We start from the raw sequence: 23,881 nt of genomic DNA, 5'->3' as shown, positions 1-23,881 counted from the left end.
TCATCTGCAAAAAGGAGAATGGATCTCAGTTACATCAGGTTAAAAACGAAACTATTCATGCCCAGTCTTTCCCTTCCTGACAGGAATGTCTAAAACCCTTAAAGGAGCAGGCACACATACATATTTTGGAAAATTAATTAATTGCTATTTTCTAATCTATCTGGGCTGTAACACACTTTGATTTTTTTTTTTCTAAATATAATCATTATTTTCAATTTTACACTCTGTATCCTCGGGGATACTTTCTTCGTTCAGGGTATAAATTTAAACATCATTTTTTAACTTTTAAAATATGCAACAAACATTTAATTAGCTAATCTGTCCAATCAGGCACACAACTCCTTTAATAAAATGGAAAAACCTGAAAATTGATGATTATTTTTTATTGATGAGCGCTGGAAAAGTCTATGCAAAAAGTCTACAACAGGGGTCTGCAACCTTTACTTTCACAGGAGCCATTTTTCCTCAGCTCACCTGGATTAAAGTCATTCAGGAGCCACAAAATCTACTTTTTCTTATTTTATACATTGTAAAAAATCTAGTAAATAAAAGCAGATGTGATGTCGTAGTTTTTATATTTTTAAAACATTTGCAAATATTAAAAAATAAAAAATTATAATGTCAAAAATGTCCACAATTTGCAAAACCAATTAAATTTTAATAATTTGCAAAATCTTTCAAAAATCTTAGAATTCGAAAAATTTAAAAACAAATAAATAAATTAAAATGTGTCTCAGTTAGCAAAAAGTACAACATTTTGAAAGTACCAAAAGTGCAAAAAACTCATAAAATTGCAAAAACAAATCTGTAATTTTGAAAATTGGCAAAGTTTAAAAATGGAATTTGAATTATTCGCAAAATATTCAGAAGTTCAAAAGAATTAAATTTACAAAACTTTAAAAAGTGTGAGATATTATTTTATTTATATTTCCAAAAATGTCAAAAAATTGAAATTCAAACTATTTGCAAAATTTCCAAAAAGTTAAACATCTCAAAAAAAAAAATATCAAAGGTTATTTCCAAGATGTGATGAATAATTAGTCCAACAAAATGTTAACACATGGCTTTATTTAGTGTCAGTGTCTTCAATCATTAATACCCTCTGTAAGAAAAATACAAAGGAGCCACTGCAAAGGAGTCAAAGAGCTGCATATACTATACTATACTATACTATACTATACTAACTATACTATACTATACTATGTTTCTAAAACATCATCATCATCAATCCCAACGGATCAAAACAGACAGCGACAGGGAAATGCTGACTTATTACCCCCTTTTACCTGTTATCTGTTCCTTTTGCACAGGTGCAGTTGAAAATGATTTAAAATCAGTGTTGCTTCATAACTGGACAGGTTGATATCCCAGAAGTGTGACTGACTTGGACTTACATGTGATGATTATGTGTTCCTTTTGTTTCTGGAGCACTTTCTATGATTCAGGATCTATGGAGTATAGTTGTCTAAACCTATGTGTATCTGAGATTGAGTTTTTCTATTTCATACCCCTTTCCACCAGTGGCGGCTGCTGGTCAGTCAAGGAGGGGAAGCTAATTTTTTTTCCGGCCCTCATCATAAATTTGTTTAATTATTTAAATGTAAATTCTACCCTCCGTGTCAGCTTGTTAGCAGCTGGAGCTGCTACGTGAGACTACGACAGGCTGTAAGTGTGAGTGACAGGGGGAGAAGCTCCACAGCTGTAGCTGTAGCTGCTAATTGGTGAAAAGAGAGAGAATCTTTTAACAAAACGCTCGTCTGTATTAAGAAAGGTAAACTCTCTGGGGATTGATAAAGCCTCCGGATCAGTCTGGAACAACTCAGAAGATGCTCCGGTGGAGGGTTTAACTTCAAGATCTCTGACTGGCTCATTTCACTGTCAATCAAAAAGGGATTCAGCCTCAGACAGATCATCCAATCATCATGCAGAAGCCCAGCGTCCAGGCCAGCCCACTGCCTCATAGACCCCCAGAGACGCTGAGCGTCCGATGGGCGGGACAAAGCCCAGCGTTTATCCAATGACCGTCCAGTTTCCACAGTGGAACAACCCACTCTACGCTTCCCCGCTGAAGTCAGAAGACGCTCAGCGTCCGACTGTGTTAAAGCACTGAGACGCTGCGGGGATGAATGAGAAGGAGGTGGAGCCAGTTACCTGTGATAGGACCTGATTCTGAACTAAAGATGAAGGAATTCTAGCTCAGATTTTATCAATGAAATGTTCACACAGCAGAACATATCAACACTTTTGTTTTTAGGGGAAGCTGAGCTTCCCTTGCAGTCTTAGAGCAAACGCCACTGCTTTCCAGGCAATGTATCTCCAAGGATACAGACATTTATTGCCTGATTATCAAAGCTGTGTAGATATAATTCATTATCTCTAAACAAAAGTACATAAAATCATCCTTACAGAACAGTATTTTATTAAAGCAAGTCCTGAAAAAATATAATAAACATAAAAATATAAGCTGTGTCGTCCATTGTCCAGAAATTTATCAGTATGGTTTTGAATGCTAACATAAAGTTACATGACCTGGTACTTGCCCCCTACTTTTTCTAAAATAAAAAGTTCAGGTACTTTATGCCCCCCTACAGCCTGCCAGATGTCTGTATTTCCCAGGATACAGACTATTAAAGTTGCATTTTAAAGGACAGGCAGCATTCACTGCTCACTTAGTCTGGTAAATGTCATCATCCAATCTTTAAAAGTGATGATTTTTTTATCCATTCGATAATAGCTTTTGTTTATATAGCTATAACTTCAAAATCGAAAATGAATTATGTCATTAAAGTGATGTGATGGTCAGAACAGGACACATGTTTCTAAAATACATGAACTGTGAGTCTGTAGCTGTTGAGTCTTTGTTGTTTTTGTTTCAATATGAACTTTAACTGAAACTGCTTCTCATCCTCTGTCCTCCTGACCCCATGTTCTTTTGTGTAGCCAGTGTGATTTAAATACAAATTACTTTGACACTGCAGAGCTCAAAAATAATCAGTGAGGAGTTTTTGTAAAGATGGAGAATCTAAGAAAGGAGATATTACTTTCTCTAACTCATGTCAAGCGGTCACACTGAGCGGATGAGCAGAGGGGATAATCAGTCAAACCACTGTGGACAAAGACGCCTCTATAACAGCTTAAAAAATGGAACAGGACAAAATATCTGTAATGGTTGCGGACTGTACAGATACACGCTGTTCTTCCTTAATGTTCCTTAGTGGACAGAAACTCTTTGGCCATTTCCCAAACTGGGTGTGAAAGGAATAATGTCCATGGATCTAAAAAGTTTCCTGATGAAGACACAAAGCCAAAGAGAGAAGACATGTGAATTCAGCCTTGTGGTCACACATTAGCTGTGCCACATGTACACTGAGCTGTAGTTACTGTAAGTCCAGTGTATGTCTGGTATTTTGCCTTTATTAGAATATAAAGCTGAGGAGAGGCATGAGATGTTGGGAGAGGTGAATGGGAGACATGCAACAAAAGGGACATGGCTCAAGCCTCTATATGTATGGCATGCTGGGTGTCACCAAGCAGCCCCTCTGTATGTATATATTATAAAACACCGTTATGGTGCATACATCGAATGTGTGCATAGAATTCCTTTGTTTAAAAGGTTGCATTTTTTTTTGTCATTTTGCCCTCGGTGGATATTTCTGGAGAAAAATGTTGCACCCCATAGAAGAATGCTTGTGAAAATGAGACCAATTAAGATATAAGAAAAAAAAACCCACAAGACACTAGGGGTGGGAGAAAAAAAACGATACATGATATATATCGGTATTTTTTGTTTGACAATATCAAGATCGTGATTCTTTGTTAATTTTTTTTCAAATTCATATTTTTCATTTCAGTGGGTTCAGCAAAGTTTATTAACACCCCTCCCTCTTATTTCATAAAACAAAACAAAGAAAAACTCACAAAATAACAAAGAAAAAAACACAAAATGAAAAAAGTTAAAAAACACAAAATAAAGAAAAAAACACAGAATAAAAAGAATAAAAAAGAAAAATATCACAAAATAATATAGCAAAAAACACAATAACAAAGAAAAAAAATCACAGAATAACAGGAAAAAAATTACAAGATAAGACCCCCCCTCAAAAAAAAAAATAAAAAAGAAAAAGAAAAAGAAAAAAGAAAAAAGAAAAAAAAAATCACAAAATAAAAAATAAAAATAAATAAAGAAACAATCAGGAAATAAAAAAGAAAAAAATCAAAAAAAAAATCACAAAATAAATAGAGAAAAAGAAATCACGTTATAACAAAGAAAAAAAACAAAACAAAAAATCACAAAATTAACAAAGAAAATAAATCACAAAAAATTACCATTTTGCTCCAGCAGAGGTTGAAATTCTTCTCTCTGACTCAGGTGATATGCATTTAATGGGCAAACATGGCTCCTAGTGTAGTCTGTAGAAATTTCCATCCTCTCAAACTTTTTCACATGGTCTCCTAAAAATCACAAAAATGGTAAATATCAAAGAAAGCAATTTAAATAAAATTGGCACCCAGAAAAATCGTAATATAGTTGAATCGTGAGAATAGCATATCGCCCAAACCCTACAAGACACACTGGAAGTCATCGATAATGCATTACGCAATACCACAAGTGAAGGATCATTACTGAGTAGATTGCACATTTTCTGAAAGCAGCGACTCAGCCTTCATGGGAAACACCATCCCTGTAATCACATTCAGCCTTCATGCTTCTGTATTTTCCTTTCCAGAGGTATTTTTTGGTGGGGACCAATCAGGCGCAGACCAAACACAGAGTCCTGAAGATTGACCGCACAGAACCCAAGGACCTGGTGATAATCGACGATAAGGCAAGTGTTGAGCTCTAGCTCTCAGAGTCAGTGCCATGCTCATGTAGTATGCACTTATGTAATACAGTACAGGGCGCTCAGAGGGAAATAGTACAATCACTCAGCCTGTCCCATGCGTGCTGTGGATGACAGCTGAGCTGATGAGTGCGACTGAGTGCACCTTCTTTTCTCCCCGCTGCTCATTACCAGGATGTATGAGCCGGGGCCTGATTTGTTTGTTCCTCTTGTAGGTGATAATGATTATGATGTTTTTTGTTATTATGAAGCATCTATCACCCACATCCATCACCCCGCTCTCAATTTTTCTGCTGATATTATATCCACTAAGGAAGCTGTGTTTGTCTCCCTTTTGATTGGCATCGTAGAGTTTAATAACCAGGGTGGTAGATGCTGGAAAAGTGTTGGTGAGCAGGTTTGACGCTGGAGCCTTGTTTAATTTTCTCTGTCCTAACATTAGGAACCCCTGCACACATAACGGATATAACGAGTGCTTAGGGCCTCATTTTATTCCTGAGACTTTTTCTGGTAGGAGTCAAATAATTGGCAATTTTATCCTGTCTCTATGACTTATTGGATTTTCAGGATAATTAATTCCATCCTTCATTTAAGTAGCTTCATACTTTAACACTGCTGCAGATATGATGTGTTACATTATGCAGTTTTTCAGTTTCACCCTTTGGGGGAGAATTGTGAAATTTATTGGAGGTATAAGAGCGCTTCGTGTGTAGATTACATGAAGAGGTTAATTGTCTCTTTGTGATTTCTTTCACATCAGCTCAGAATTTTAAAAACTGCTGATTTATTTCGGTATTGCATAATCACTGCGAGAACAATTTGTTTGATTAGACCTGCCAGTCAGTTTCTTATTGTTTCACAGAGAGAAAATTTAATTGTACAAGTTGTACCCGCTCTAAATCAAGCGGAGTAGGTTACTAATTCCTTGCATGTTCCTTTTGTTTTAAGATGGAAGATAGAAGATAGATAGTGGTAACTGTGTCCATACTTTAACAACCTCAAATATATTCATGGGATTTTTGTCTCCAGCATGTGTACAACCAGCAAGAGGTTCGAGAGTTGTTGGGCCGTCTAGACCTGGGCAACCGCACCAAGATTGGCCAGAAGGGTTCCTCAGGCCTGTCCAGAGCCATCTCAGCTTTTGGCATTGTCGGTAAGTGCAGCCGAAACAACAACTGAGTGTTTTAATGTGATGTCATTAACTTGAGCTTGACAACGAAAGTTATCGCAGATCAAGGTGTCCTAAGAACGGATAACATCGTGGCTAGCTTGAAATCACACTTACAATGGGGGAAATAAGTATTGAACGCGTCAACTTTTTTGCAATTCAAACAAAATTTCTACCAGACATTGGTATTAACTCTAATAATCCACACATGAAAAGAAATCACAGCGTTCAGGTCCATAAATAATGATTATGTGGAATTAAGTACGATAACACCGGAAAAAAGTATTGAAGACACTAACTGAGACTCATCTAATACTAAGTGGAGAAGCCTTTGTTTGCAATGACAGCTTCCAGAAGCTTCTTGTATGTTTGAACTAATGGTCCACACTGCTCAGGTGTGATTTTGGCCCATTCCTCTGCACAGATTGTCTTTAAATCTGGAATATTCTTTGGTGCCCTCTGGTGAACCCTTTTCTTTATTTCTTTCCACAAATGTTCAGTTGGATTGAAGTCAGGTGATTGACTAGGCCATTCTAACAGATTGATTTTCTTTTTTTGAAACCATCTCATCCTCATCATCCTGGTGGATGGCAGCAGATTCAGATCAAGAATTTCCCCATACATGGCTCCATTCATTGCTCCGTCAGTTATATGAAGTTTGCCAACACCATGAGATGAGAAACAACCCCATGCCATGATGCTTCCACCTCCAAACTTCACTGTTGGTGTAGTGTTTTTTGGCTGATGTGCAGTGCCATTTCTCCTCCAAACATGGTCTGTAGTATGACAGCCCAAAAGTTCAGTTTTGGTCTCATCTGACCAGACAACATTCTCCCAGTATTCTACAGGCTTGTCAAGATGCTGTTTAGCAAACTTTAAACCAGCTTCAACATGCCTTTTCTTGAGGAATGGAGTCCTGCAGGCTCAGCGTCCATTGAGCCCATGGCGGTGGAGTGCATTGCCTATTGTTTTCTCTGTAACAATTGTACCTGCTGCCTCCAAGTCTTTCTGGAGCACTTTCAGGGTGGTCCTTGGCTCGTTGAGTACTCTTCTGCCTAACTTTCTGACTCTCTGGTCAGAAATCTTCAAGGAGCTCCTGTGCGTGGCCTGTTGATGGTAAGGTGGTGCTTCTTCCACTTGTGAATAATGGCCCCAACGGTGCTGACTGGAATATTCAGGTGCTTTGATATAAGTCTGTAACCAGTTCCATTCTGATGCTGAGCAACAATCAGGTTGTGAATGTCTTCAGAGAGCTCAGAGACAGATTTCAGGTGGTATGGTGCATTTCCTTGCCAAAGTATACAGCCTTTCCATGGTGTGTTCAATACTTTTTTCCTGTGTTATCGTACTTGACTCCATGTAGCCGGGTAATACAACTTTTGCGTAATGATTCAGACCATATGGCTATACAACTGTTCTGATAAATACCTTACTTCATAGCATCTTTAAACCAACACTGTCAAAAAAAATGTCTTAACATTCATCAGCCTTATTATTAATCATTCACTTCCCTTCAGAACCAAACAGATTTGATCAGAATGAGACATAACATCCTGATCTGGGAGCAGATCTATATCTTTATAGATAGGTAGATAGATAGATAGATAGATAGATAGATAGATAGATAGATAGATAGATAGATAGATAGATAGATAGATAGATAGATAGATAGATAGATAGATAGATAGAGAGCATGAGCTTAAAGCTAATTGATGTATCAGAGTAGAAGTATCAGATCGGGACTTAGTATCGGCAGATACTTAAAATCTAATGACTTGGACTCAAAAACCCTGATCTAGACTTCACTGATATATATGACACTGGTAAAACCAGACTCAGCACAAAGGAGGTGTTGGGTTAAGGTGTGTTGCAAAATGTTTTAACCAGCTGATAGCCCGGTTAACCAGCTGGACTATTAGCAGCTGTTTTTTTTTTGACTGAGGTCAACTGAAACCAATGGGCGGCTCTTGTTTCACCTTCCACTGATGGGTTATCCAGTATGTTGTTTTATAAAAAAAACAACATACTGGATACCCTAGATCTATATGGGTAACAACATGGCAGCAGCAGTAAAAAGGGAAAAGTATCTGGCATGTGTATACGGTTAATTCGTCCTTGGGAGATATGAGAGTTTTCCTTCATTTTCTCTTATTTGCTGTAAATGTGCTGATTAAAAGAGGGGATAGGAGGACTTTACATGGTGACCTGTGCACAGTTAGCTCATAGATAGATACAGTCACAGAGAGGCAGACTGTGTGGTAAGAGATGACACAGGTCAACAGACCTCTTCTGTAATGAATCGTTATTCCTAAGCACAGTCAGACAGGAAACATCACGCAGCCCATCGTCTCTGGAGAAGAGTACGTATGGCAGAGATGTAGGTCAGGAGTTGAGGACTGGTCATGCAGTACATGCCTGAAACTCAGAGCCCAGCCACACCATGAACGACTTTTCCCAACAGGACCTGGGGTGTTAGCTCAGGAGAAAGATATCAGTATTCTCCATCAGTTTGTCGTGATCAGTTACACAAACATGTCACATAACTGGACTGTTGTATCTGGAGTGGATAGACAGAACAAGGTGGCCTGATAACATGATGGTGTTCTGTCGTCCATGTCTTGGGTTAAATAGAGCTCAGTGAAAGACATTACACAAGTCTGAGCTGAATTCAGGTCTTCTTGTTCAATACCACATTTCTGCCACTCATTGACAGTTTGTACATTTGTTGCTTTGGTTTTCAGTGTTCAGCAAGTGTTGCATTTAGTTAGTGTTTGGAAACACACTGAAACTTACAGTGGGGGAAATACGTTTTGAACACGTCAACTTTTTTGTCATCACATTTATTTCCAAAGCTGCAATTCAAACAAACTTTCTACCAGACATTGGTATGAACTCAAATAATCCACACATGAAAAGAAATCACAACGTTCAGGTCCATAAATAATGATTATGATACTCAAATCTGATTGGATTTGGACATCCTTAAAATAAATAAATAAATATAAATATAAATATAAATATAAATAAATATATATATATATATATATATATATATATATATATATATATATATATATATATATATATATATATATATATATATATATATATATATATATATATATATATTAATGCTGGGCAAGTTAACGCGTTATTTTCGCATTAACCCGTCAATCTATCAACGCTCTTAACGTTGAATATTGTATCGCACATTAGTGCATGTTGCTCACATGCTTTTATTTTGTAAATGTCTGTTGCTGACCGCGGTGGAGCCGGAAGTGAAATTGGCTGAAAAACAGGGGAGAGAGGGTGTTTGGTGCGAGCGCTCTGGGCTTCTACTGCACAAAAACACTGCTGTAGGGGTAATTTCTGCCCTAAACCTTGTGATAGGACCCAACTTGTTCCATCCCGGAGTATCACTTTAATGCCCTGACAGTGGCAATAAGCTTTAATTTTGTATTTACATTTTGTAAATTTGATTTGCACTAAATATGTGATTTAACTATTACTGTATAACAAGTACTGATTTAGTGTTTGCGTGACAGATGTTATGGCACTTTTACAGTGCGATTAATTATGATTAATCAGGGAAATCATGCGATTAATTACGATTAAAAGTTTTAATCGTTGCCCAGCCCTAATATATATATATAAATATATATATACACACATATATGTTCCACGTAGGCACATGAAAAGGCAAAGAAATCCCAGAACAAACGTCTAAGTTTAACTGACTGCACACAATTATAAACTTTTATGAGTAAATGGACCTCACTGACTTTAAAAGTTTTGCCACAATGTTTACCACTTCAAAAAGCTAACGCTATTTGTTTTTCCATAGTTCCAACCAGCATCCTCCCATCACCGGCAGTCAGACTCAAGTTTTAGCACTGCTCGGTAATACTGTTACATCAGTTTATCGTCCATGGATGGCTCTAAATTTTATGGACATCTGTTTAGTGTTGGTTTCTTGTTCTTGAGGCTTTGTTTAGTTTAAGTGTGAAACAGGTCGTTGTAAGCCCTGCTCTTGTTCTTAAAAGTATCTCTCTGGACCAAAGTTTTGGGCTCAGTGACCGACTCTCTGCCTAACCCACTGACTGACTGACTGACTTTCTCTCCCATCAGGTCATGCTGTCGATGTAGGTCATTGGAGCGGTGTCATTATCTACTGTCTCTTTCCGTGTGTGTGTATCTGTATACATGTCCATTTCTTGCAGAAAGAAGCGCTAGCTATTTTCGCTAATGCTAGCGAGGGTCTTCCAGCACATAACAGGGATAAAGTGAGGGTAATTCACCTCCATTGTTCAGGCCGTACACAGGTCGGTCACCCTGACATGAGGCAGCTCTCACTTTGACATCTGTCTGAAAAAAGTGCTACCTTCACTTTTCCACTGTGGACTTTTGCTTTGTTCAAAAACGGCTTTTTGCCAGAGATGTAGAGGGTTTTAAAGAGTGATGCAGCGCTAGAAGGTACATTATATTCTGTGCCTGGCACTTTTCTTATTACTCTACAAAATGAGGACCAGTGTTGTGAGTATGTTTTTATTCTTTTCATCTGTTGTTTTTTCTGTTCGACCCAAATCTGACAGGAAACAGAGAGAAAGTCACACATGAAATAGTATAAAGTGAACTTTTAAAGTATACAGTAGCTCACTAAAATAAAGTTTCGATACGTTTTTATTTAAGAGTGGAGAATCTTACAGTTTATTCAAAGTACCCCAAACCTTCAAACACATACTGTTTTTACTCACTGTTTCAACTTAAGTTTAGCCAAACAGACCCTGTCAAGTAGATAATTTTCACAGTTTTGTAATTATGGTTTTAAATGTATTTAGTAGAGTCTAACAATAGAAAGCAGGATAGTTAGATTTAAATGGGTAGAAAAAACTTTGTGTATAGTCGAACGAACAGAAATATTATTGAACATTTTATAATAATAATAAGAACTTAAGAAAAAATTGTGAATAAGTGACAACTAATATAAAATTCTAATTGTAATTTAAGGCTGAAATCCTGCGTCTGTGCAGTCCATTTGATCTGTGAGCAGCTTTATGTCCTCACACCCTGGTTAACACCCACGTCTTTCAGACTCCATGAATCCAAACTGTGGCTCAGCCTGGGCTCCGTCAGATATGTGTTATCATCAAATCTGACTCACGCTCTCAATCTAGTGTGAGGTTTCTTTTAATGATCAAATTTTCATTATTTTTTTCCCAATAAAACGGGGATAGATATTGTTGCTAGGCCCCATTGTGGTAGCTCCCTCTTCCTTGCTTGTTTTTTGTAATTTTTTTCATCTCTTTTCGTCATCTCTGTATTTGGAGTGGATCATTACTTTGTATGGCTCATTTGATGGTCGTGGACACCAAACTGGTTTTGTCTCAGGTGATGTTTTTTTTTTTTTTTTTTTTACCATTTTTGCTCCTGTGTTTGTCTGGAGATCCTACATGTAACCATGGCTGCATTGTTTGCATATGAAATCAGCTGTTAGCAGCCGGTAACATGTCAATGCTAACTGGTGCTAGGCCAGATGTTTCCCCACGAGGTGAGGAGAAGGAGGTGTGGATGATGTGCTGGTTCATCCATCGTTATTGGGGACGTAAGATCTATCTACAATAAGATGGACGAGCGAGCTGTGCTAACCCAGCAACAAAGGGAATACCAGAGAGCAGAGTAGCATCATGCTATTCACAGACATGGCTAAAAGAGCTAATACCAGACACCAATGCCACATTGGAAGAGCTTCACCTGCTGTGAGCAGACAGGATCCAGGAGACAGAGACTGAACAGACTGCTGAAGAAGCTCAGTCCTGGACCCTGTGGAGGTGGAGGCTGGCTGACTGGACAATGATGGACAAGCTGTCAGCATCTATTTTCTTATGGACCTTTTTGCATCATCTTATTGGAGATAGATCTTACGTTCCCAGTAATGATGGATGGACAGGACAGGTCCAAGAACCAGCGCGTCATCCTCTCCTCCTTCTCCTCACCTCCTTCTCCTCACCTCGTGGGGAAACATCTGGCCTAGCACCAGTTAGCATTGACATGCTACAGGCTGCTAACAACTGATTTTACATGTAAACAATGTAGCCATGGTTACATGTAGGATGTCCAGACAAACACAGGAGAAAAAATAATAAAAATATCACTTAAAACAAAACCAGTTTGGTGTCCACGACCAACAAATGAGCCATACAAAGTAATGACCCACTTCAAATGCAAAGACAACGAAAAAGAGACGAAAAAATTACAAGCAATAGCCAAAGAAGAGAGAGCTGCTATAACAGGCAGCTACAACCGGGCGATGCCAATATGTATATAATAGGTATGTCACCCCCATTTCCTGTAAATATCAACAATTTATCTGATGTGAGTTCATGTTAGATTTAAGTAGACACGCTCATGAACTGTGTTGAACACTGTGCAAACCTTCAGACAGGATGGTGCAATAGATGTGCTGGCTTTGGATGAGGCTGTTCAGCTTTTAGTCTTCCTTTTCCTTCATGGAAACCAAGAACAAAGTGACTTTCCTCCAATAACAGCAAGAAGAAAGTGGGGCATCATGATTCAAAATGCTTGAAATGTTGATGACCTCCTGTGAAGCTGCAGAATTAAAAGCCCTGACACAGTTTCTGGAAACATAATAGTTTAAAGAGTGTTGCGCTGTTGGTTATATTTACATGGCCTTGTTCAGGTAAATATTACCTGGAACTGTGTTTGTTTATAGACCGTTGTAAACACACAGTCATCCAGTCATCATCCAGTTGTCTGGGCAGGATCGAAAGCTAAATTATTTGACGACGCTGCACCAGTGCTAATGTAGGGTCATATTTTGCTTATGTAAACCTAAATTGATGGGATTTATGGACAATATAGTGAATGACACTCATGATCCACCTCCACAATGATCTGTTCAGCTGTTTGATATTGACCCACTTCTCAGAATACCCCGGCTGTTGAACGGCATTAACAGTGTTACGTGAACAATCAGATTATGTCACCGTGGACCAAATGTTGAAATCATGTTTTGTGGAGAAAAAACTGTTTTATTTCTTGACCCTGAAGTTTGTTTCTTCTTCTTTGTCTCAACAGGGTTTGTTCGTTTCCTGGAGGGGTACTACATCGTGCTGATCACCAAGCGCAGAAAGATGGCCGACATTGGGGGCCACTCCATCTATAAAATTGAGGACACAAGCATGATCTACATCCCCAATGACTCGGTCAGGGTTACACACCCTGATGAAGCCAGGTACTCCTCATTTCAGCCAGGAGCTTAGAGAAGTAGAGATTAGCTGTGGCCATTTCTTAGTATTATTTTTCATCATTATTTTTATTTTTGACATTATTAGAGTGAAATATAACTACATGAATTCAAAATATACAATGCCCTTTTTTTTCTCTTCAAAATAATGAAAAATATCTAACAAATATGAATTTAATATCATAAATCAATTTCCTACTATTAAATAATCAAATACATTATTCTAAAAGGAGAAGTCTTGAAGAAGTAAGTGATAAACACACAAAAATGAAGAAAAAAAATATACATATATAATTTAAAAATTAAATACATAAATCAATAACAATAAAATTAAGAAAAATAAAATAAAAATAAAGAAAAAAATAAGGGAAGAGAGGGTGTGGGCTGTCTTAAGTTTTAGGAAAGTCTGGCGTTGAATGAAAATAATTAATAAGACATTTCCATTTTTTTTCTAAATTGTTAGAACTGTGTTTCAATGTTAAAGTTATTTTCACTAATTTAATAAATGACAGACTCTCGTTAAGCGTGGCCTTGTCTTTGAAAAAGGCGGCTGTTAATGTTGATCTGATCGCAGGTGAACTTGTTGGCCCCATAAATAAATAAACGTTTTACACATTTAATGACAGCAGCAGAATAAGTTGGGATACACGTAAAAAAAAGTGAAGTTGGTGCAGATTTTTCTGCGATTACATCAGAGTCCACAGAATAAGCTAATCCTGTCTTGTTTAAGCCAACACTGACAAAAAATGACTTAACATTCATCAACTTTATTAGAAATAATTCATTTCTCTTCTCTACAGCTGGCCTTAATTGTGCTTTTTTTCTTCCAGATATGTTCGCATCTTCCAAAATGTGGACCTATCCAGCAACTTCTACTTCAGGTAAGAAGCTATCCAACATGCTACAGATGTAGCGCCCTATAACATGCTAATTAGCACTGTTTAGTATATCTGATGTTATCCTGATGTGTTCTGTTTCATTGTTGTGCTGTTATGATGTATTGATCTATGTAGAGTTATAAACCCCTTTATGGCTCCCTGGGGATGATGGATGAAAACTAGCCTTGTGGCTAACTATAGCATACTTTTTCTTTTCTTTTTTTTTTTTTTTAAATTAAGTTATTTTTTTTACTTTTCATGGCTTTAATGAGATAGGAGAGGACAGTGGGCAGAGTGGGAAAGGGGGTGAGAGTGGGGAGCGACATGTAGGAATTAGGTCACAGGCTGGACTCAAACCTGGGCCATCCGCTCGAGGGCGAACCTCATGGGGCGTGACCTGCACCTTAAGATGCATAAATAAATACTTTCATTAACTCGTTAGCTGCCAGCCATTTTCAGAGCATCTTGAATAAATAATCTTGTTTTCTCTGACTATGTAAACACCAAAACTACCTAAGAAGAGTGGACTCTCTTCTTTTATGTCTCTCTTCCTGTTTTGATCTCAAAACAGGCAAAAAAAACTTTTCTTGATCGCGTTCATCTCGGCGCTCCATTCTTTGATCCTCTCCATGATCTCCGTCGTCTTTTCTCACGATGGCGCCGCTCTTTCTCTCTGAGCTACAGCAACACATCCTCAGTTGGAGCGTGAGCTGCCTGAACTTTTCTGGCTCACAGCGTCTCACTATCTTCTCCTCATATCCATGCTGAGCTCTCATCCAAAGAGCGCACCTCTCTCACCCACAGTAGTTTACGAGCAGGATTTTTATTGACAAGCTTCCACAATTGACAATTTTGATTTTTGCGAACTCTTACTGGTATTGGTCTGAGAAAAAGTGGTATCAAACATCCCTAGACTTAACACATGGTTGGAAACACGACACTGATGTTAGAGCTCATAAGAGATGAAAAAATATACAAATGCATAATATTAATTAAACTTATTCCCTCGTGTCTTTTCATGTGGATACATTGATAAAGACGTGCAGAACATGTGAATGGTTTACAGGTATCCGTTTAATAAGACAGAGTGTCATGGTCACATTTCAGAGTCAGGCCTAAAATAAAAAAAAACTGATGTTTCCTTATGTGCATGTGACTTGGTGCTTATTCTTAATTCTTGTAGCTTTTGCACTATTTCAGATATTTCAGATATTTCAGAAATGCTTTTTTGGAGAGTACAGGCTGTGCTTTTTTGAAATGATACCGCTGTTGTTCCCTGCAGCTACAGCTATGACCTGAGCCATTCACTGCAGTACAACCTGACTCTGCTTCAGAGGCCTTACGAACTGTGGTCATCTCCAGCTTCCTCCGCTGAGGAGGAGGAGGAGGTGCACACGCAGAGCAAACAGGACAGCTTTGACATCTTTGAAGACGAGGGTTTGCCCACACAAGGTGAGCACAAGTAGAGCAGCAGGAGCAGGTTGTAGAGCAGGAGCTGCAGTTGCTGCTTTAGAGAATAGTTTGGATGTTGAAAAATCACTAGATTGAATGCTGTAAAGCTAAACCTCCATTTATATGATATTTTACCACAGAATGATGATCATAGATACAAGTAAATATCGAAAATGAAAACTCCTCCTTTAAATTGATTCCCAGATGCGCACAAGTACACTACAAACCTGCTTTTCGTTGACAAGATCAACTTGATTTTGTTCTTCCTGTTGTTTTAAATATTTTGTTAACCTGGATTAAATTCACCTATTTTCTTTCAGGCTTATAATCTGTGAAACTCCTGTTTATATTTACGTCCAACTTGGTGTCATAAATAAAATTGTAAGTAGAGACAAGGACGGCTAAGATCTCCTGATGGTTAGCTTTAGGGGCAGTCTACACAACAAAAGTTTTAGGAAGGAACGCAAAAGTATTGTTGCGTTTCAGCCTCTCGTTTACACAGAAACAGCTTTTTAGCCAGCTATTTTTTTTTTACAGAGAGCATAAAATAATGCCTTACCTCCTACAACATCAACAGCCCACCAACTTATCAATATTTTACAAAATTCAAGTATTCTTTGTAAAGTAAAATTTTGGACATTTCTGAAATTTAAATATTTTGGCAAAAGTTTGAAATTTTTGCACATATTGAAATTAAAAAATCTTTTGCAATTTTTTTCCTTTTCTTTAGAATTTCAACTTTTTAAAGAAATTAAGCAAATTTTTTTACATTTCAGTTTTTTTGTGATTTTCCAGAAATATTTGAAAGTACAATTTATTTTATTTCAACATTTTTTTTCTTTTTTTTTCACTTTTTTTTTTTAAATTCAACTTTTGTAAAAAAAAATTAGTAAAATAATTTTTTACATTTTTTTTTTTAACATTTTTGAAATTATTATTTATTTAATTTTAACATAATTTTTTGGAAATTTCAAATTATTTGATTTTTTTTATTTCAACTTTTTAAAGAAATTTTGCAAATTTATTTGATTTAAAAAAAATGACATTTTTCCAAATTTTGGAAATTACAATTTATATTATTTTACCCTTTTTTGGACTTTTCAAATTTTTTATTTTCTAAATTTTTTAAGAAACCTTTTTTCAAATATATCACCAATTTATTTAAAAAAAAAGGAATACGTCATTTTTGCAATTCTTTTTATTTATTAAAAATTATCGCTTAGATAATGATTAACTTGATATTTACTATGTATTGAATTTAATACACTTTATTATCTCTATTGTGAAGAATAATATGACTTTGTGTCTCTGGAACAACTTTAATCCAGGTGATTTGAGGTAAAATGGCTACTATGAAAGTAAAGGTTGCAACTGTTACCATAAGCTAACATTAGCTAGATTAGCTCGATTCTTGCTGTTGCTGTATGATTGTAAGCCGTGAATGAGCAACTGGAACAAAGAAATGACAGATAATGTGATTGTTTTCTGGTGAAACAGTCCTTTAAAGACTCACAGAAGAGTAATTCATCCTGGCTTATGTCTTCTGTGTTTCAGAATGTGTGTTGTAACATCAAAACTAATGTGAAATGTTTCCAGGAATTCTCTGTTTGTTTGCATCACCTCAGCCTGTTTCCCTTCTTCCTGTACGTGATAACTGGTTATGACACTGTGAAATAATCCAGTGGTTTTATGTGTTCTTCCTCTTCAGTGGTTTACGGCCTCCAGAACGAGCCGTACTACAAGTACGTCTGGAACGCTAAGCTGCTGGAACGAGTCAAGGACACGGTGCATCACGACTGGCTCATGTATATAATCCACGGCTTTTGTGGCCAGTCCAGTATCCTTTGAGTGTCGTTTGGGTGACCAGCACATGTTTCTGTTTTCTTTTCTTGTCCTTTAAATTAAATGATGGTGTTTTTACTTTGGGAAACTTTATAAGAGTCATTAAAAGCTGCACACCTCCTTGTTTGCGCAGCAACAGCTGATCTGATCATAAACAGGAGAGAAAGACACAGACTCATCTCACACAAAGGCGTCCTTTCTTGAAACACCTCCTCATCTCACAGCCTCAGCATCACTTGTTGAACTGTGTGCTGCCTCCAGCACAGCACGTGGACGACATTGTGAGCCAGATTGTGTGATTAAACGCCAAAGTACTGAAGCAATTTGTGTTTGTTGTCGGGGTTTTAGTGAGACAAGCGTTGCAGAAATCAAGCATCGGCTATCAGGTAAACAAACACCGGCGCCTCCATAATCTCTCCATCTGTTATCAGCAGGAAAAGAAGCATCACTGGACGAAAACAATCAGAGCGTTTTCATTCAATTCTACTGTCTGAGCCTAAATACACATTTTTGTTAGATTAATTCATGTTTAATCAAATTAGTTTGACCAGATTCACTCTGCACTCCAACATGTTCGGAGGATTTTTGCGGTCATCATTCATGTGTTTCTGCAGCTGAGCAGCTCTGGGCTCAGCCAGAGTAAACAATCTGATTTATGATGCTAATTTTCTGCCTTAGGCTCTGGTCTTAGATCTTAATTATTAACCAGCTAGTCTCCTTTGCATACATGACATTAAAGAGGCTGTGAGGAGTTTCCAAGAAATCTGGGTTTTTCTCTGCTGGAAATGATTCCTGTGATTAATTTGTAGCATGAGCTAAGGGCTAAAAGGGCTAAACTGTTTGTGCTAATGTTGATTCCAACCCACAGTCAGCAGTTATTCTGCAGCGGTCTGTTCAAACTTGAGAGTCTATCAATAAAATGGAAGAGTGAGGTTACATTAGCTCTGATTGGTAGATGACTGACAGGACAGAACCAGGATTTACTAACGTTAAACATTATAGACACGTCTTAGAGCACCAGGCTGCCGATAGCACTACATGTTGACGGCTACTAAACTACTGAACGAATTAGAATTAGCTTGTTGTCATGTAAGCCCACAGATACATCATGGCACCAGGCTGCCGATAGCACTACATATGAACGGCTAATAAACTACTGAACAAACTGGCGGTTAGCTTGTTGACATGTTAGCCTACAGATACCACATAACACCAGGCTGCCTATAGCACTACATATAGAGGGCTAGTAAACTACTGAAAAAACTAGCGGTTAGCTTGTTGTCATGTAAGCCTACAGATACATCATGTCACCAGGCTGCCGATAGCACTACATATAGACGGCTAGTAAACTACTGTATGAATTGGTAGTTAGCTTGTTGTCATGTTAGCCTACAGATACCACATAGCACCAGGCTGCCGATAGCACTACATATGAATGGCTAATAAACTACTGTACGAACTGACAGTTAGCTTCTTGCCATGTTTCAAACAACAGTGCTACTTAACTGTACTTACCTCTTGGCGTTGTATCCTGTAAAAAGTTGACTTGAACAAAGAAAATTTGCTCCAAAACAAAAACACACCTGGTTAAAAGTCACATCTTTACAACAGTGTGCTTGAGACTCCAGGCCAGAAGGTGGTGCTGCAGTCTCATTAAAACAGATCCTCCTCACAGCAGCTTTAAGCTTTGTGAAATTCAATGTCTCTTTTAATTTTAATCGCTGATTTATCTGTAGTCAGAGGACATTTTGTGTCAGCTCTTTTTGTAATTCAGTCGCAGGTTGGCTTTTCAACTTAGTTGCACTTCACAGTCGGTATCAACATCGGTATTGGCTGATATTTACTCATTAGCTGCCGTCATTTCCGGAGCGTCTGGAATGATCTTTCAAGACCCAAATAATCTTGTTTTCTCTGACTCTGTAAACACCAAAACTACCCAAGAAGAGTGGACTCTCTTTTTTTATGTCTCTCTTCCAGTTTTTGATCCAATTCTTTGAACCTCTCCATGGTTGGCTGTTCTCATGATCACGCCACTCTTTCTCTCTGAACTACCTCGACATCATCTCAGATTGTTTTTTTTTTTGTTGTTGTTGTTTTTTACCAATATTGACATCAGTAAATATTGGTTATCAGCCATAACAATATTAACATCTGATATTGGTATTGGCCAAAATGTTCATATCAGTGCATCCTTACAGTCAATGTTTCTTTTATCATTGCTTTTCATCAGGCAGCGTGATGCCACTGTGACATTGCACGAGTGCTCTGAGTTTTTCTGATTCCTAGAAACAGTTTGGACTTCAGTCAGGTCAAAAAGTGGATAAAGTGGATAGATTAAAAAAAGATGAGCTTTTGTATGACTTCACACTCGCCAGCCACTTCTTTAGATAGACCTTGCTTGTCCCAGGTTGGGCCCTTTTTTCCTTCAGAACTGCCTTAATCCTTGGTGGCATAGATTCAACAAGGTCCTGTAAACATTCCTCAGAGAGCTTGGTCCATATTGACATGATAGCATCACACAGTTGCTGCAAATTTGTTGGCTGAACATCCATGATGAGAATCTCCCGTTCCACCACATCCCAAAGGTGCTCTATTGGATTGAGATCTGGGGACTGTGGAGGACATTTGAGTACAGGGAACTCATTGTCATGTTGAAGAAAGCAGTCTGAGATGATTCCAGCTTTATGACATGGAGCGTTATCCTGCTGGAAGTAGCCATCAGAAGATGGGTACACTGTGCTCATAAAGGGATGGACATGGTCAGCAACAACACTCAGGTAGGCTGTGGACTTTTTTTTTTCTTTTTTTCTCTTTTTTTTCTTTTTCTTTTTCTCATTTTTCCTCTTTTTTTTCTTTTTTTCTCTTCTTTTTTCTTTTTTCATTTTTCTATCTTTTTTATTTTCTTTCTTTTCTTCTTTTTTCCCTTTTTTCTGTCTTTTCTCTCTCTTTTTTCTTCTTTTTTCTTTTTTCTCTTTTTCTCTTTTTTTCTTCTTTTTTCCCCTTTTTTCTTTCTTTTTTTCCCTTTCTTTTCATGTTTTCTTTCTTTTTTTCTTTCCCCCCTGTTTTTCTTTTTTTCTTTTTTCTTTTTTCTTTTTTCTTCTTTTTTCCCCTTTTTTCTTCCTTTTTTTTCTTTTTTTCCTTTTTTTCATGTTTTCTTTTTTTTTTCTTTTGTCCCCCCCCTGTTTTTCTTTTTTTCTCTTTTTTTTTTCTTTTTTTTTCTGTGGACTTCAAACCATGCTCAGTTGGTGCTAAGGGACCTAAGCGAGCCAAGAAAATATCCCCCACACCATTACACCAGCAGCAGCAGCCTGAACCGTTGATACAAGGCAGGATGGATCCATGCTTTCATGTTGTTGAGGCCAAATTCTGACCCTACCATCTGAATGTGGAGCAGAAATCCAGACTCATCAGACCAGGCAACGTTTTTCCAATCTTCTATTGTCCAGTTTTGGTGTTGCTGTGTGAATTGTAGCCTCAGTTTCCTGTTCTTAGCTGACAGGAGGGTCACCCGGTGTGGTCTTCTGCTGCTGTAGCCCATCTGCCTCAAGGTTGGACGTGTTGTGTGTTCAGAGATGCTCTTCTGCAGACCTCGGTTGTAACCAGTGGTTATTTGAGTTACTGTTGCCTTTCTATCAGCTCCAACCAGTCTGTCCATTCTCCTCTGAATAAAGGTGAAATAAAAAATAAATTCTTTAGCTGTTTGAAATAGATAAACTGTATGATTTTCATCAATCTCACCATGACAGGTGTGAAGCTGTCAGAGGTTTCCACCCACCTGTCTGTTGTAATTTTCACACTTCTACGTGCTATCTCTGCGTTTTTAGTGCTCACACTCGTTGGTATTTTAAATTCTTGACACAAAATGAACATTAATTTTAATTTTTTGATTGAGCTCTGAGAGAATTTTGTTGACGTGAAATGTGGCATTTAAAACACTGTGGTGTTATTTTCCATCTCAGCAGAAAAACCTTAGTGTACAAACATGAAAAAAGAAGAGAAGTTATCTTATTTTATCATAATGTTGATATAATCCATCATCATTTGGACAATTTTATGTGTTTTTATTTTTGGCATTTTTATCATTTTTAGTGTCATTACTCCTTTACCCACCACCCAGAGCTCCTGATCTACGGCCGACCCGTTTACATCACTCTGATCGCCAGACGCTCCAGCAAATTTGCCGGAACTCGCTTCCTGAAAAGAGGAGCCAACTGTGAGGTACAGCGGTTGCTGGAGCAACGGCGGGGAGCAGATAGTGGAGGCAGGGCCGAGGTTCACAGGGATGATTGAGATGACTCAGGTTGATCACAAAGGGGGTTAATTTGACCCGCTGCCTCTGCCTTGAGTATGCATGAGAGCTCTGAGAGCTCTGTGAGGGAGGAACAAATCGGCATTTCTATGTTTATCTGTTTATCTGGATGCTAACAAGAGTGGGTTGAACACTGATCCAAGAGTTTCCTGCCTATTTCTTAAGAGCTGAGTCAGACAGAGCAATAAAAAAAAGGTCTTGAAGATTATTTTCTGCTTGATATTTAACATGTAAAACAGTCTACTTCAAGTACAACACTTGTGCAATTCATTAAATTCTCCTTTGAATGAATCACTATCTCAAACATCACACGGAGGATCTGATTCGCCAAAGTATTGCTCAAGCTTTTTCGTCAGCAAAAATGGACAAATGTGCCACAATGAAATCATCTGAGACACCAAACGAGAGCAAATGACTGAATCCTGCACAAACCGTGCTGCAGAGCAAACAGCGTCTCTGTATGTTGGAGCTTCATGCATATATTTAAATGTATAATGTGTCATTTTAAGTGAGTGGCCCTTTTCTATTCAAATGAGCCCTTTTGCGAAAATGACCTAAATTATTAACACTGGAGCTATTAGCAGCACACAGAGTGAAATCTCTCTATCTCTCTATCTATCTATCTATCTATCTATCTATCTATCTATCTATCTATCTATCTATCTATCTATCTATCTATCTATCTATCTACCTATCTACCTATCTATCTATCTATTTATATATAGAGATTTATATTAATGTGTATATATGTGATTATGAGTATTTATCAATTATTATTATTTTTATTATTATTTATTTGTTTATTTTGTTTCTATAAGTTAATAAATTGACTGTTTTTTATTTTATGCACTGATGTCAAACTTTATATGAATTATTCCTTGATTTAGAGATGCTTTGGGTTTTTTCTTCCTTTTAATCAAATTTTTATTTTTATTTTTTTTTCCTGTACACAGGTGCAATATTAAAACAAAAAATAATAAAATTGTAAAACTTTAAAGATCAAGGAATATATTTATCAGCACTTTTTTTATATAAACACAATATATAATTTAGCTTTAAAGCTCTACAATTCTATTTTTTTATAATTATTATTCCTATAAAAATAAAATTAAAATTTTATTAAAAAATAAAAATAAAAAATCCCAGAGCATCTCTAAATCAAGAAAAAAATTCTATTAACCCTGAAATAGGTACATCAAATAAAATACATAAATGTATTTATTTATAAAAATAAACAAATAAATAATTATACTAATAATTATATACTCATACTCAGATGTTGACACAATGTAAATCCACACATATGCACACAAACCTGTATTTTTACAAACACATATGCTTTGTTTATACCTATACTCCTGAATAAGGAGTAAAAGAAAGAAAAATACAATAGATTTTATATACATATATTTTTTTCTTCTGGTGGGATCTGTACTGTGTTGTCCTTAGTACTGTTACGCCATGCTTTGAAATTGTTTCGTAACCTTAATTTTATTTTCTTCTCATTCACCAGGGAGACGTGGCCAATGAAGTAGAAACAGAGCAGATCGTCCATGATGCCTCAGTCATGTCTTTCACAGCAGGAAGTTACTCGTCATACGTCCAGGTGCGAGGTTCAGTCCCATTGTACTGGTCCCAGGACATCTCCACCATGATGCCCAAACCCCCGATTCGACGTAAGACTTCTTTGGTGCTCATCTGTTGTCAAATTATACCACACATAATGTTTTACCTTCTTCATATCCATGAGAAAGAATGGTTTCCATTGATGGTATGACTGATAGCTACTAAATATATCCAACCGCAGCTTTTTTTCAATGAAACTGGTTTAAACCTCATTCTACTCGCCAAGGTTTTCACGGATTATCTCTGTAATATGCATTAAGTCCTCGTACACAGAGACAGGAAGAAATGCAGCTATAGAGGAGCACAGTGGGTGTTAATGTTCAGTTTTATAAGATGTAATTCATTCATTCTGTCAGAAGCAGAAACAAGCTTTCAGGGACAGCAGATTAATGTCTCTGGAAAACTGCTTTGAGATTAAAGATTAGCTTCCTCCTCATCCACCTTCACAGATGGAGAAGTCAAATTAAAAACTTACCAGGTGAACCCAGGACAGCTTCCTGG

General features: G+C 37.3%; 1 protein-coding gene across 1 annotated transcript in view; it reads left to right on the top strand.

Moving 5' to 3' along the window:
* The window catches only part of fig4a (FIG4 phosphoinositide 5-phosphatase a), a 99,224-nt gene that overhangs the window by 487 nt on the left and 74,856 nt on the right, over window positions 1–23,881 (top strand). The window contains exons 3-10 of the mRNA XM_074685175.1: window positions 4,728–4,826; window positions 5,871–5,994; window positions 13,105–13,261; window positions 14,104–14,154; window positions 15,434–15,603; window positions 17,312–17,440; window positions 21,563–21,663; window positions 23,268–23,430. Coding sequence (XP_074541276.1) covers window positions 4,728–4,826; window positions 5,871–5,994; window positions 13,105–13,261; window positions 14,104–14,154; window positions 15,434–15,603; window positions 17,312–17,440; window positions 21,563–21,663; window positions 23,268–23,430 — 994 coding nt within the window. The remainder of the gene's footprint in view (window positions 1–4,727; window positions 4,827–5,870; window positions 5,995–13,104; window positions 13,262–14,103; window positions 14,155–15,433; window positions 15,604–17,311; window positions 17,441–21,562; window positions 21,664–23,267; window positions 23,431–23,881) is intronic.

The sequence above is a fragment of the Halichoeres trimaculatus genome, unplaced genomic scaffold, assembly GCF_033239565.1.
Source record: "Halichoeres trimaculatus isolate MK-OKI-2021-1 unplaced genomic scaffold, fHalTri1.1 fHalTri1_scaffold_13, whole genome shotgun sequence".
Lineage (NCBI taxonomy): Eukaryota > Metazoa > Chordata > Actinopteri > Labriformes > Labridae > Halichoeres > Halichoeres trimaculatus.
This window is presented reverse-complemented; position numbering and strand designations above follow the sequence as displayed.